At 40.2% G+C, this 14955-nt stretch overlaps 1 protein-coding gene across 3 annotated transcripts in view; it reads right to left on the reverse strand.

Annotated features, from left to right (window-relative positions):
* LOC138105077 (ethanolaminephosphotransferase 1-like) overlaps positions 1 to 14955 on the reverse strand; it is a 57413-nt gene that overhangs the window by 18076 nt on the left and 24382 nt on the right. For all 3 annotated transcript variants that reach the window (XM_069004703.1, XM_069004701.1, XM_069004702.1), the window contains exons 5-6: positions 10653 to 10921; positions 1250 to 1358 (exon numbers count right to left, since the gene is read on the reverse strand). In XM_069004703.1, the coding sequence (XP_068860804.1) occupies positions 1250 to 1358; positions 10653 to 10921 (378 nt within the window). The remainder of the gene's footprint in view (positions 1 to 1249; positions 1359 to 10652; positions 10922 to 14955) is intronic.

The following is a 14955-nucleotide window of genomic DNA, read 5'->3' on the forward strand; positions in this document are numbered from 1 at the left end:
CTACACATCTGTCAAAGATGAAAACTTTTCACTGAATCACTATTGAAAAGTCATCCACTGTCTTTTCCCCCTTCTTTCCTTCCTTTCTTTCTTTTCATCAGGCCTGACTAGAAAAAGACTGTATAATCTTGGTCACACACTGTTGGTTTTACACTCTGAGTAAAGCACAAAACCATGTCCTTGCACATGCTGCTCATTAGAAAGCACACCCTGGATGCATTTCTAATCTGGGAATTCTGGGAAACAGTGCTGGGGCAGGAGGTGGTACCTGCTAAAGATCTTGCCATAGGAGAGGGTGGTGAGAGAACCTATCAGTGCAGCAGATTCAAAGTCTCCCCCCCACCCCCCCCCCCCAAATGCTCAGGTGACTCCTATCAAGTTAACATGAGGTGAGCACCTATAGCCAAGTCCTCCATTTGGCTCAAGGGCAGAAGACGTTTCTTGGGATGCAAGGCTACAGTGTTTGTGTCAAACAGTATTTTGGTGCCCTCTTCTCACCACCTGTATGCTCAGATAAAAATCCCAAAATGTATATGCTAACTTCTGCACCTTCCAAGCAACACATCAAAGCCATTTTGCATACACAGATTTTCAGCTAAGACTTCTACGTTTTTAACTCATTAAAATGTAACTGCTCTTGTTCTCAGTCTTGATGTAGCAGTCAAAAAACATTCAATGCTCATTTCAAGCTACACTGATGGTCTCAAATAATGAGCAAATAGGCTATTGCTGTGTATGAAAAATGAATCTCTTCTGTTTGCAAAGGAATTCTAAAGAGCTTAGAAACTACCTGGCTTTTATTCATATTTACAGCTGTGCATCTAAAGTTATTTAAATAATGTCTTCATTCCTTCTGTTCATAATGTTTTGGAACATAGTGTGCTCCAGGCCAAAACATTAAACTTAAAATATACATAAATGTAAGTGACATTTTACCTGAGCGACATGAAAAGTCCCTGAGAGTTTGGGAGCCCAGCCAGCCAGCACACTGCACTGAAGTGCACATGCAGATAAGGAGTATTTTCTATATTATTTGTGTGCAATAACTCAGTGAGGAAAAAATTTGCCAAAATTATCTACTCTTAAAAGTTTTCCAGTATTAGCTCTTTTAATCATTTCTTTTCATGTAGTTTTGGACTAGCCAACACTTACAAAAGGAAAACAACAACAAAAAAAAAAGGAAATGTAAAAAATATCAAATCAAAATAATTAAAAAGCAGTACACTTTTGCATAGATCTGGACACTTACCTATAAGCAGGATTACTAATGCATCTGTAATATAGTAACCAAATAGCAAAGGCTCCTGCCAGATTTCCACACCAACAGTACCAGTGAGCAGATATGCCGCTATTAATACCTATAGAAAAAACAGATAACTTATTTTCAATCCTTTTCTTCTAAAGGCCCAGAATTTCACTTATCATCTTAATACAAATGCAAAGGAAAAAAAAAAATCTGTTATTTACCTCCTGTCTCTACTTTACCTTCTGCTGCCATGCCAAAACAATTACTTCTAAGCGGTGAAGCAACCTTCAGGGTCACCAATAGAATTATTTTAAATGTATGAAATATGGTAAGCAAGTAACTTCCCTGGTGATGTGTACATCTGTTTGTATGTGGTAAGGATTACTGACTTACCTTTTCAAAACACCTAAGTTCTAAATCCACTCTTAATGCCAGCTCTCCCCACTCTACATGCACTTCCTTGTCTTTGGATACAGACTTCAGAATTACCAATGTGGTTATTTTTGCAGCTCTGCCCCTTGAACTGATCATATCAGAATAACTGAAGTGGGGGGAGAAAAACCCTAAGCTCACCTGAAATAATAATAAAAAATAATAAAAACATTCAGTGGAATGTGAAGAAATAAAAAGAATGGGAAGGAGATGAAGTCTTCCCTGATTTTTAATTTGTTTGACAGATAACATTATTATAGGACACACAAAAAGAATCACACAGATGTCACTAGGAGTGAAAGGCACATGAGCACCCAGCTAGAGGGACTGCTGGTTTGTTCTCAGCTGTTTAGTTTCGCCACAGGACCCATAAGGGGCTGTATGTTTCATGCTACATTAGCTCTAAATTAAAATGACTATGTTAATTACAATGCCATTTAGAAAACTGCATATTCATCAACTTATTCCCAGGTAACACTCAGTAACCTTAGTATTTTCCACTAATTATAGCTTCTTACTCTGGGATGAAAAATGCTTTCCCTATTTACTTGTATTACAGATTTTACTATTTCTTATTTAGGCTCTTTTTATACTAATTTTTTCTATGTTATGTGTTTTCTCCATTTTAACTTCAACAAACACATTTCTAGTCTTCTATTAAATTTTAACTCAAAGATACTCTGAAAACCTCTTTGTTAATTAATGGGCTTTCTAAGATCACAGATTAAGAGCAGAATGCTGATGTTGGTTAAACTTCCATTACACGTAGATAATACTACATTTGATTTCATTTACTTCCCTGTATCTAAAATCAAGATTCTTGCCCTGTCAGTTGTAGGAACCCAGAGTGCCGAGAATATTTCTCTGCCTGTTTCTAAGGGTTCTTGCCCCCCTGAACAGCACTGTTTTTACCTCCAACCTTGGAAAATATTACCAACGATCAGACAAGAACTAGAAAATACAGTGGTGTGAATTAGGTGATAGACTACTATGTAAGACTGTCACAGGGTGAAAAATGTTGAGGTTCTGGGTTTCTCTTTGTAGTAAATAGATAAGAGTAAAAAATATCAAAACGGAGGATTGTTGTTGTTCTCTAAACTTTCTCTCTTCTTCTTCTACTACTCCATGTTCTGCAGTAAAAGTAGTTTGGGATGATTGGATAGAGAATTCTGCAGTTCCTGCCCGTGTTACTGAATAATTGGTAGGAAAGTGAAAATAATAAACATTTTTAGTAACTATTGGTTAAAATATCTTTAAAAGGCCATGTAAATCTTGATAATTAGACTTCTCTCCTGCTTTCTGTGCTCTATGCTGTACCTGGGTCACGCTAGTGGCTCTGTTTCTCTGATAAGACTTAATAAACAACTATCTGGAAGCATTGAAACCCAAGGAAAAGTCTCAGTTTATCTTTTGAAACTCCTTGCAAGGACTTTTAAAAAATTCTCTCCCATCAGGAGGGATTTGATTTATGGCACAGTTCAGTGTCATCAGTATGTAGATCTCTAAGAGGTTTTGCTTGGATTTGGCATTGCGGAACTGCAAACACTGATGTTCAAACTGCCTCTGCAAGAACCAGCAGCACAACAGATCTGCAGCAGGGAAGAGCAGGCACTCCTGAGTGTCATTATGTCTCAGGCCACTGAAGACAGTGAGTCAAATTTTGGTCAGTGTGAAGGACACTTATAATGGGTTTTGCAATCCACTACATCAGAGCTAACATTTGGCTTCCTGAAGAAATTGTATTACATTACCCATAAGACATGACGGATGGAATCCTGACCCCATCAAAGTTGATGGCACGACTCCAACTGGCTTTGATGGAGCCTGAATTTACCCTCACACATTGAATCCTGAACAGACAATTTTGGCAAGTGATAAAAGAGGAACTTCAGTATTAACCACTATTGCAGTCAGTACTTTTGGCAGGGCAGTCATGAGCATCACTGTCAGATGTCAGCGCACGTCTAGGAACGGGAGTGTGGATGCAAGGGGCTCTCACAGGGAATGCCCTGCCCTGGGATTTGGTGATGCAAGACTCCCAGGTCAAGATTGCCTCTTACTTAACAGATGTAGCATATGAAAAAACCCACTCCTTGGCTTCAAAATTTTGGTATATTGTTTTTTAAGGACTCATGACTTTGACTAGAGTGAAGCAGTCTCCTGCTTTAGAAAGCAGCTTTCTAAAGCAGTCTCTGGCTTTAGAAAGCACACCGTCTTTAGAAAGGAACGATAAGAAAATGGCTGTGTCCCTTGATCTAAGGTATACTAGGAAAAAATTGAAGATTGTCAAAATTATTAGCAAAACCTAAGTTTGTTAATCAGCTCTATAAACTGTTTTAGAGGCACTGCTGGTTAAAAAAAAAAGTAAAAGTAAAGCAGTGTTCCTAAGTGCAACTGAATAATTCTACTTAAGAAAAGATAGCCAAATTTTTTACTTATCTCTCTACTATCAACTAGCTTTAGTACTTTTCAGACATAAATGTAGTCTTCAGCAAGCAAAAATAATTGCAGCCTTTTGTAAAATGAGAAGTCCAAATTAAATAATTGTATTTGGTTTGTGTGGCCAGTTTTTGGTAGCAGGGGGACTACAAGGGTGGCTTCTGTGAGAAGCTGCTACAAACTTTTCCCATGTCCAGCAGAGCCAACATCAGACAGCTCCAGGATGTTCCCACCACTGGCCAACATATTTTAAAAGGAAAAACTTATTGCATAGTTGTAATTACTGCCAGAGAAGAAAGGGGTGAGAATATGCGAGAGGAACAGCCCTGTACACAACAACGTCTGGGGAAAGGAGGGGGAGGAGATGCTCCAGGCACTGGAGCTGACATCCCCCTGCAGCCCATGGTGGGGCAGCTGTGCCCCTGCAGCCCATGGACATCCACAGGGGTGCAGAGATCCACCTGCAGCCCATGGACATCCACGGGGGTGCAGAGATCCACCTGCAGCCCATGAGGAGCAGGTGGGTGCCTGAGAGAGAGCTGTGAACCTGTGGGCGACTCATGCTGGAACAGGGTCCCTGGCAGGGATCTGCAGACCCATGGAGAGAGAAGCCCCCACAGGAGCAGCTTTCCTGGCAGGACCTGTGACCCTGTGGGGGACCCACACTGGAGCAGGCTGTGCCTGAATGACTGTACCCATGGAAAGGTACCCCCATTACAGCAGTTCATGAAGAACTGTAGCCTGTGGGATGGACTCACATTGAAGTTCATGGAGAACTGTCTCCCATGGGAGGAATCCCAGGCTGGAGCAGGGGAAGGACTCCTGTCTCTGAGCAGCAGCAGAAACAACCTGTGATGAACTGACCATAACCCCCATTCCCTGTCTCCCTGTGCCAGTAGGGAAGTGGAGGTAGAGCCCAGAAAGAAGGGAGAGGTGGGGAAAAGGTGTTTTTAAGATTTGTTTTACTTCTCATTATCCTGCTTTGATTTTGGTTCATAATAAATTCAATTAATATCCCCAAGCTGAGTCTGTTTTGCCCATGATAGTAATTAGTGAGTGATCTCTCCCTGTCCCTCTCTCAGCTCATGAGCCTTTCATTATTATTTTCTCTCCCCTGTCCAGTTGCAGAGGGGAGTGATAGGGCAGCTTTGGTGACATCCAGCCCATGACATTAACACAAGTGACAACTATATAGCAAGGTAGTGTAGACAGATACAATCTTGGATTCCATCTCTCTTCAGCATCTGACCAGGAGTATTTTTGGCTTGACAAGACCTTGTCTATGAGTATGAGGAATACTTATGCTGAGAAAAATGTGGAAACACAAGGTGTTAATTTGTAGGCTCTTTGATATGGCTGAGAGCAGGACAGCTGGATTCTGAGCAGGGGCTCCCTATCTTGCCAAAATTTTGTAAATAACAGAGACATAGTCACATTTGTTCCTGTGTAAAATCAGAATAATTCTTTGATTGGGAAAGTTCTATGTATACATAAGGCAGTGTAACCCCTCAAAGTCTTCTACCTTCTAGCCTCTTACCTGTTCTCTAAAACACTGGATATTTTTAAATCAGCATCTCTTTCATGTGTTTCCACTATTTCAGGTATAAGTTTTGTGAACACAATATTTTAGATTATGTGTGTACATACATCCTTTTTTCTTACCATTGATTTACCATTTCTGTTTTACACACGGGCACATTTAATATGCTGTGTGATATTCTACATGGTGAAAAAAAATCAAATATTTTGTCATATTTTAAAAAAATGTGGATATGCCTTTAAATTTTTTATGATTCCACAAAAATATGACATTAATTTTACTGTAATATTCAATTTCAATAGCATATTGCTATAGCATTAATTGTTCATGTGCTGAAATATTTTCCATTAACACAGTGCTCAAAATAAACATCTAGAAAACAGTCATTTAAAATACAAGGCTACTTTATTTTTCTCATAATGAGTGTGACACTTGCCTAAAAGAGTAAGAATTATTTCCTACAAGCTATTTCAATAGCAGTTAACTTCAATGTGATGTGCAATTTTTCCATTTTATTTTTTTTCTCAGTTTTTTCCTTTCAATAAATAGTTGAAGACTGTAAATCTTAGACTTTGAAAAATTCTACCTAAAAAGATCACTTTGCATTTAGACATTATAGATAAATAGCTAAACGTGTGGAAGATTAATTAATCAAGAAAGGGGAATCATAATCAAGTGGTTAAGAATGGAGCAGTCTGCTGCAGGAAAAGCCTGTGCACAGCAGGTTCTTCTGTTCAGATTTCACATGGATACACCATGGGGCTTCCCTCAGATAACTGAGTATTGAGATCAGTTTCCAGCCATGTCCGGAGGCAGCTTGAAGCAGACACCACGGTCTGGCCAGCACTGCTTCCTCACTACTATCAGTTCTCTTACTTCAACAATTCCATTGTGCTCCAACTTTGGAACTAAGTAACAATATTTTTTCTTCACAAGAAAGGCTAGGCTTTCCACAGACACTTCAAATTAAAAAAGCTCTGAAAGTGAATATCCTTTCAACTGAAATTAAATTGTGAATCCTGATAATGTGACCAAAGAACAACATATTTGCATCTTTATCTTGCCTTTTAATAGACAAGTTTTTTTGCCCCTCAGAAGAGGAAGAATTTTTTTCCAGATGTGATGTGCACTTGCACTGTTTGGGATTTCTCTGCCAGTTCCCGAAACACTGGCTGCCACGGCACATCCCTGGAAAAGGTCATATGAAACATATTCCAGCATGAGTTCTGTAAAAAAGCTTGCCAAAAGAAAATGTGGTATATGGCATCCACGAAAGAAACCTCCCCCAGCTTTGACTGAAAGGAAGGAGAAAAGGAAGTTCTACAATGTTTCAGTTGCTAGGGGCATCATGTACCTAATTTATTCAGAGTTCAAGGCAGGCAGAGAGTTCTCCCAGAGGCTCTAGGTGGTACTGTCCAAAGCCATCGGGCAGAAGCAGCTGGGAAAGCATCTCGAACTGAAACCTTGGGGCTCATGGTCCAATACCCATCCCTTCAGGCATGACTCTCCCTACAGGTAGGATTTCTGCTCATCCTCTCCTTGAAGGGCAAGGGCTGGGACAGAGAGAGCTGCCTGTCACCTTTAGCATCTTGCCACTTGTGCTTCTTCTGAGCTTGCCCTCGGATGGGGAGAGGGAGAGGAAGGAGAGTGGAATTGTCTGGGTCACTGCAGCTCTCACTCAGCTCTTCACTTCTGAATTTTTAATTAAGTATATAAAGGGTATCTCCCATTACACTTAAGGCAGCACCAATGGAGCAGAGGTATCATTACATCATATTAAGGAAAAATTAGTACTTTGTTCCCCTGCCATGAACTCAGCTGCAGTGGCTTATGAAAAGCAACAGCAGGATTAGGTGAGTATTTAATTAGGGTAATATTAAATTCTTCAGAAAGAAAACAGATTTTTTTTAAAACAAAACAAGAGGATTTCTGTGAAAATTAACATATGGTAAGAAGCCAGAAATTTTAATTTCTCAGGAAAGTTTTGTCTTTTTTTTTTTTCTGCAAGAAATTTAATTTGCAGATACTAGCTTTCTTTGGTTAGTCTTGCGACAAAAATAAAAGTCTTCGTTTTCACAAGATGTATCCAAGGGAATTTCTCACAGATCATAGCAGAGGTTTATTTTTTAGCCTTTTCTTCAGACTTTTGGGGTTTCCAATAGGTGTGCTTACTCAAAAGTGTATGAAAATTGTCTAGATGCTATGGTACAGAGGCTCCTCTCCCTGCACCTTTTTCTGCTACTCAGGAATCAGCACAGGATAAATCCTTGTGCGGGAGGGAGGAGAGACAGGAAGAGCTTTCCCTGCTGCATTTGCTGCCACCTTGATTCTGGATCCACAAATGTAACAGTCCTCTGACCAAGCATCTCTCAGACACATTACAGCCATTTTTCAAGTTTACAAACCACAGCTTCCTGTAAACGGTTGTCTGCTGTAATCAAAGCTAATTGGAGTGCCAATTACAGCCCAGCTAGTGTAATTGGGTTACCAGTTCTGATGAGTCATCAAGTCACAGAAAAACGTGATGTGCATAAGTCCCACAGATCTCTGTCTAAAACAAGGTATTTTTTCAAGAGGAACAGCAGCTCTTTTTCTCCCCCAGCCAAGGCAGAGCCCGTGAGCGGGCTGTCTGTGCTTATGCACCGCGGAGCTGACTCAGCAGCAGCGTCCTGGGAGCCACATGCCAGCTGAGTGCTCATTAAGGCCATCAGTCCTCTATTTGCACACTTACAGTAACTAATGTTTTTTTGAGTTCTGGGGTGATAACGAAGCCCAAACTTCCTGGCTACCATCAAATTTAAAAGCAGAAGCAGGGGACTAATCACCTGAGTGTCTGACATGTCAATGCAACAGCATCAAGTTGTAGGTGAAATTACTAAAGATAGGACAGAGAGGCACATTCCTGCAGCAATCCAGCTAGGAATGCCATGGAGGAAATACTGAATTAAACATTGTGAATCAGTCTTGAAGCAGCTAGTGAGTACTTCTACTCTCTGCCTCTAAATGTGACTGTGGGAATGCCTGGCAGAGAAGCAGCAGCAAAAGAAAACATTATCTTTCTTACTCATCATCAGCCATTTGCTATTTTCCCCAGTATCCTCCAAGTTAGTGGAGATAATAGTGCACATATCATGTCAAATTTGCTGAATGGGTTTACAAAACAAGGACAAATTTTTAGAGGAATTAAGATATTTTACTAGACTAGTTAGTAGAGCTGGAAAAAAATACATTATATACTTTCTGGTGTGCATGTAATGTGGTTTAGACTAATGGAAAAAAACTACCTTGATCTACAAATCCTACCTTCTCTTTGTTCATAGGCAGTCACAACTACAACAGCTATTTTTTACAGATGAGAAAACTGACTTACAGGGGTTTCAATAGTACAGTCTTCCACAACTTCTGATGACTGTGCTAAATAGCACCAAAAAATCCTTACATTTACAAGCTTATCACTTTGACTGTAACCAAGTCATCACAGAAGGTACTAGAAAGCAAGTAAGCAGGACAGCAGTTCAGCATCAGAGGGGAACAGGAAACAGTACTTGTTATCACCTTCCATCCCAGTTAATCAAAGCAGTTTACAAACTTTACTGGTATTCAGCCTTGCCAAAAATCTGTCAGGCAGGGAAATATTATTCCCATTATTTCCCAGATGAGAAAACAGTGCCACAGGCACAGGTCACTAACAGGCACTGACAGAGTTAACAGTACTGCTCTGCTAGTTGATATCCATTCCCAGACTTAACCACTAATACACTTTGGATGCTGTAGCAATCCAGCAGAGCTTTCTAAACATTCACATGTACAGTGATCGTCTGAGCAACAAGTGAAATAGGCTATTCCTCTCCTGCTGGAAGAACTTCACAAAGAAGCCTTACACAGACATGGCTGAAACTTGCACACCAGCTGGCTGCCTAATGTCTTAGTCCTGAGCCAACTTCTTCTCCCAAAACCTATTTTCTAGGGGACAACACAGATGCACCACAGCTGGACCACCATCTCTGAGTTGTTCTCAAACCACTGGATTCTGATTATGTTTACAGCAATACATCTGCAGCCATTAATTCAAATACTGTATTTCCATTAAAACACATATTTGAGTATTTGTCAAACTTCTTTTCAATTATTTGGCTGCACCTTTCATCTCGTGCCTGTGACAGGAAGCTCAGAAGACTGACTGTGCTCTTCAGGCTGCAGGACCTTGGCTTTCGGAGACACAGATAAGCCAGCCCAGAGAAATCCCAGTGCTGGGCCCTTGGAAGTGTTGGTTAATACTGTTACTCATCTGTGCACTGAGGACACCATTCACTGTGGTGCCCTGGCCATGTTTCTGAAGAGGTCCACCTCAAGATAGGGCTGTAAATCAGACAAGAACTCAGCTGGTGCTGACTGTGGGCTGATACGTAATTCATGTTACTGAATGTCTATGATTTTTTGACATCCATGATGACTGACTTCTTTTTCAAAGGTAGAACTCACTTGACAACAGTTAATGCCCACTGCATAGGTACAAGGCTATTTCCATCACCACATTTGTTGTTAAATGGGGTAGAATTGAGGTCTGGTAGTGTATAACTAGGTAATTACTGTTAATAGATACTACTTGGACTAATTCACATTGTGCCTCACAACCTGGTATTGCGGGAAAAAATGGCTGTGACTTCAGACAGCATAGTAATTTTTGCTAATACACAAATCAAATGCAGTTAAATGACATTCTCATGGGCACTGTCTGGCTGCTAGGCTTGCTGCAAGCCTTTTTTCTCCTGCACAGCAATGGATCTCTGATGCTGACAACTTGCTCAAGAGCAGCCCTTTATTGCAAATGCAGAAAATATTTCTGAATTGCTTTTAGGGCTTTGCAATTTCACATTTTTCAATATCTCAGCCAAATATATTTGCCTTGAGCTCCATTCTTCTATTGCTTTAATATTATGAAAACAATTACATAGTTAAAAAACCAAAACCAAAACAGGGATGATAAATACTTACCACTTGGCTTATATCATATCCCCAAGGAAGAAAAAGAACTCCTGTGTTATATTTCTCCCAGTGTGAACACATGAAGTTAAACAAGACAATGCTTAAATATATATACATTGTATATACAGAAACTCCAGTCTTCCCATTGTCACGGGAACAGACAGAAAAAAAAGAAAGCACAAAAATGGAGGTAGCCCAGCTATCCAGCCCATGGTCAAATAATTCTCCCAGAGGAGTACTGGACTGAGTCCTTCGAGCATGTTTCCCATCTATGGAGTCTAGAAGGATTGAGAAAGGAAAAGAAACAAAGAATTAGAGCACAACAAAAGGAGTAGCTTTCTTCACATACACTTCACTACTGCCACATATAACATGCAGGAAAATTACACTCATGACAGCAAACTGAAGCATAACAGCCCCCTCAATGCCAACAGGTTAGAACTGCTCATAAAATATTTGATCCAGTTATCAAGTAATTTTTCTGTCCTTACCTCAGCTCTGAAACTGAATGCCACCTTCCTCATAAGTTTTAGAAAGACACTCATAATTACTTGCCCCCAGTGGTCTTGAAACACTTTTACATCAGTCCCTGCAATTAGTTTCAAGTGCTGAAAAGTGTCCATAGGGCTTCTTGCCCATCCATTGGTGTTGTGGACCCTCTGAGCCTTGTGGGGTAGATTCACTAAGGCATTTAAGTTGCTTGATGCTCAATACCTCAATGACTAACAGTTACATGGCAGCTTCAAGGAGCAAATTTCACAAAATTTATTTGTATTTGTGCCTCCAAATATTTCAAAGCTTTTTTCAGTTTCAAACAAGAGTGTGTTCAGGTGGCCAAAAAGGCCAATGGCATCCTGGCCTGTATCAGAAAGCGTGTGTCCAGCAGGACCAGGGCAGCGATCCTGTACTCGGCACTGGGGAGGCCACACCTCAAGTCCTGTGTTCAGTTCTGGGCCCCTCACTACAAGAAAGACATTGAGGTGCTGGGAGGTGCCCAGAGAAGGGGAATAGAGCTGGGGAAGAGTCTAGAGCACAGGTCTTCTGAGGAGTGGCTGAGAGAGCTGGGGTTGTCCTGGTTCTTGTCCTGAAGAAAAGGAGGCTCAGGAGTGGCCTTACCACTCTCTACGACTATGTGAAAGGAGGTTTTAGTGAGATGGGGGTCAGTCTCTTTTCCCAGGTAACAAGTGACAAGACAAGAAGAAATGGCCCCAGGTCACACCAGGGGACCAGGGTTACATTGGACATTGGGAAAAATTTCTTCACCAAGACAGTTGTCAAGCATTGGAACAGGCTGCTCAGGGAAGAGGTGGAGTCACCACTGCTGGAGGTGTTTGGAAGATGTGCAGACTTGGGAACATGGTTTAGTGGTGGACTTGGCAGTGCTGTGTTAATGGTTGGACGTGATGACCTTAAAGGTCTTTTCCAACATGTACAATTATATGATTCTAAGAATGCATTATAGTTAAGGTGCATTATGTGCTGATCACTTTTAGTATTGAGTGCTTGAAAAATGGTCCAGCACTGTTCTGGACCTTACTCTGAGGGTGTACTTGGACAGTATGGTTTGAGTTAATCTGATAGTTCACTGTGGTCGAACAGGGCAACCTGCAGCCTGTTCAGCTGGTGGAAAGTCAGCAAACGTTACATTTTCTTCTGGGTCACTGAATTGGTGCTGTGAATCGTACAAAATGCATGGGAGATGGCACAAGGGAGGGATGGTGAATGCAGGGAGGAGAAAGGTGGTCTAGAAGCTGTAACCTTTCTCAGTTGTAAAGTCAAACCATACCCTCTTTTCTGAGACTGTGCAGGAGAAAAATATAAATATTTTCCTCTTAAGTGTAAAGATGCAGGATGAACCTCTTAGGAAAGAGAACAAACCCTACAGATTACTTATTGTTGTCTTGAATCTCAAAATAAAACGGAGATGTTTTTATTTTTTATATTACTTGGAAGGTGCTATAGCTAACAATTATTACCTATTGATGGCATTAATAACCCAAAACTGACTAGGAACACAACCCAGCAGAGTGAGACCAAAGATCTACAGCACGCCACAGCTGCTGTAGATCATATACTACTTACTTCTCCAGATTATTTGGCAGTACTATGAGTTTTGTATAATGTAAATATAGTTCAGAGACCTAAACCAGGAAAACATGGGATTTCACTTTGTGCAGATTTTAGACTATATCTCTATTGTAATACCTAAGCAGCTGTGAGATATCCTCTGCTCAAATACAAATCTCTTGAGACAGTTCTCACAACTCTAAAACTTAAATATCTCATAGAGGATTTCAAATACAGCTTGCCTCCTTCTAGAGACACATTCTCTCTCTATTAACATTTCCACTGAATTTTCAGCATCTTTCGAAATGTGCAGAAAGAAAACTGTATAAGCTTTAGGTTACTTGAATGGTGTTGCTATGGAAGTAGAAATTCTTCCATTCATTAAACAGTGTCTCTGAAACTTAATGAGGAAATAAGGATGTAAACAATCCTAAAGAGTTTATGGTGTTTTACAGTCCAAGAACACCTATCCCAAATCAGGCAGAATTCAGTTACACAGGTGTTACTATTTAAAATAAGAATGTTAGAAGATTTGTCTGTTTATAAATTTTAGGTTGTCACACAAGTATATAGATACTAAAATATGTACCTCACAGTGAACTAGTGGTTCTCATTTTGCAAAAACTTTGGTTTTTCTAAAAAGAGACTTATAATGTTGCATAAAATACAGTACTTCTAAATATAATGGTCATGAAGAAAAATACAGGAACTATATGTCACATACATAAAATTGGATTTTCAGAAATCCTTAACCACATTTTCCATGTAGTTTCATTAGGTTTTTAAGAGACTGAAAATATTTTCTGGTTTAGGTTTCGGTTTGAAATCATTCATGCCAGTGATGGTGTGTGTTCAGTAGTGGACATACACTGTTTCACACTTCCATTGCTTTAGAATTCTTATATTATGATTCTTCCTCACAGAAGTTCATAAATATTCAGTTTTATTAAAGTTTATATAACTTTTAAGGAGTAGAATTCAAAGTAACAGCAAAGAGCACTCTATTTCATGGAAAGGAAATGATACCAAACCACCTTAAAAAAGCAGGGGTGGGGAAGAGCAGCATGCTAGGGAATTTGGAGACAGTAACTGTGTCATTAAAATAAGCTGAGAAAGATTACAGTTGCATATTTAGTTAGTTATTATGGCTCTTTGCAGTCTTCCAGAGGGAAAACTTTGGCCACGCAAAATTAAATCTGAGACTAAATATTTCATGAAGTGGCTTGGACAGCAGACATAAAAATCTACATATACATTAGTTCATTATAGCTTTGACTGTCAGCATCATATTCCTTGTCTTCCAAGTATTGGGAACTACAGGCTTCACTGGCAGATACCATCTACATTAAAAATCTCAGAAGCTGAACTTCCCATGTGCCTACTGGGGTGCCATACAGTAACACTTCCAATATGTAATTCCAATTTATGAAACAATAGCCACTTCATTAAATTCCATACAATGACATAAAAAATGGTTTTCACAAAAGAAACCACTGCTTCTGAGTACAGAGAGTGACTGGAGAAATCTGACAAAGGATGGTTGTCCCATTGCTTTTTATGATACAAATACAAAGAAATTCCAGACAAGAAGATTTTGGCACAATCTCACCAATTGAATAGCAATGCCAAGGCATGTACAATGCAGAGGGAGATGCCTGCCCAAGGGGATACCCCAGGTCAATCAAGATGGCTCTACATGCATGGGTGTGATTCCAAAAGTGGTCAGCCCCTTTGCACAGCACTGCAACCTAAACATATAACACATCTGTACGTAGCCTGAGGATCTCCAATATGACACACAAATGTATGGCTACACTGCAGTGGCCTCACCAGAAACAGCTCCAAGGAGAGAGTACATTTAGAATCAAAGAATAGACTCATTAAGGTTCTCATTAAGGGAAAGACCTCCAAGGTCACTGAGTTCATCCTCTGACTGAACATCACCATGTCAACGAAATCATAATTCTAAGTGCCACGTCCAGTAGTTTCTTGAACACCTTCCAGGGGTGATGATTCCACCACCTTCCTGGGCAGCCCATTCCAAGGCTTAACCACACTTCCACAAGGCTTAACCACAGGTAAAAATTTCTCCCTGATAGCAATCAGGAACGTCCCTTGGCACAGCTTGAGGTCATTCCCTCTTATCCTGTTGATCATTGCCTGAGAGAAGAGACCGACCCCCACCTTGCTACAGTCTCCTTTCAGGTAGATGTAGAGTGATAAGGTTCCCCCTGAGCCTCCTTTT

This window comes from Aphelocoma coerulescens, chromosome 2 (genome assembly GCF_041296385.1).
Source record: "Aphelocoma coerulescens isolate FSJ_1873_10779 chromosome 2, UR_Acoe_1.0, whole genome shotgun sequence".
In the NCBI taxonomy this organism is placed as follows: domain Eukaryota; kingdom Metazoa; phylum Chordata; class Aves; order Passeriformes; family Corvidae; genus Aphelocoma; species Aphelocoma coerulescens.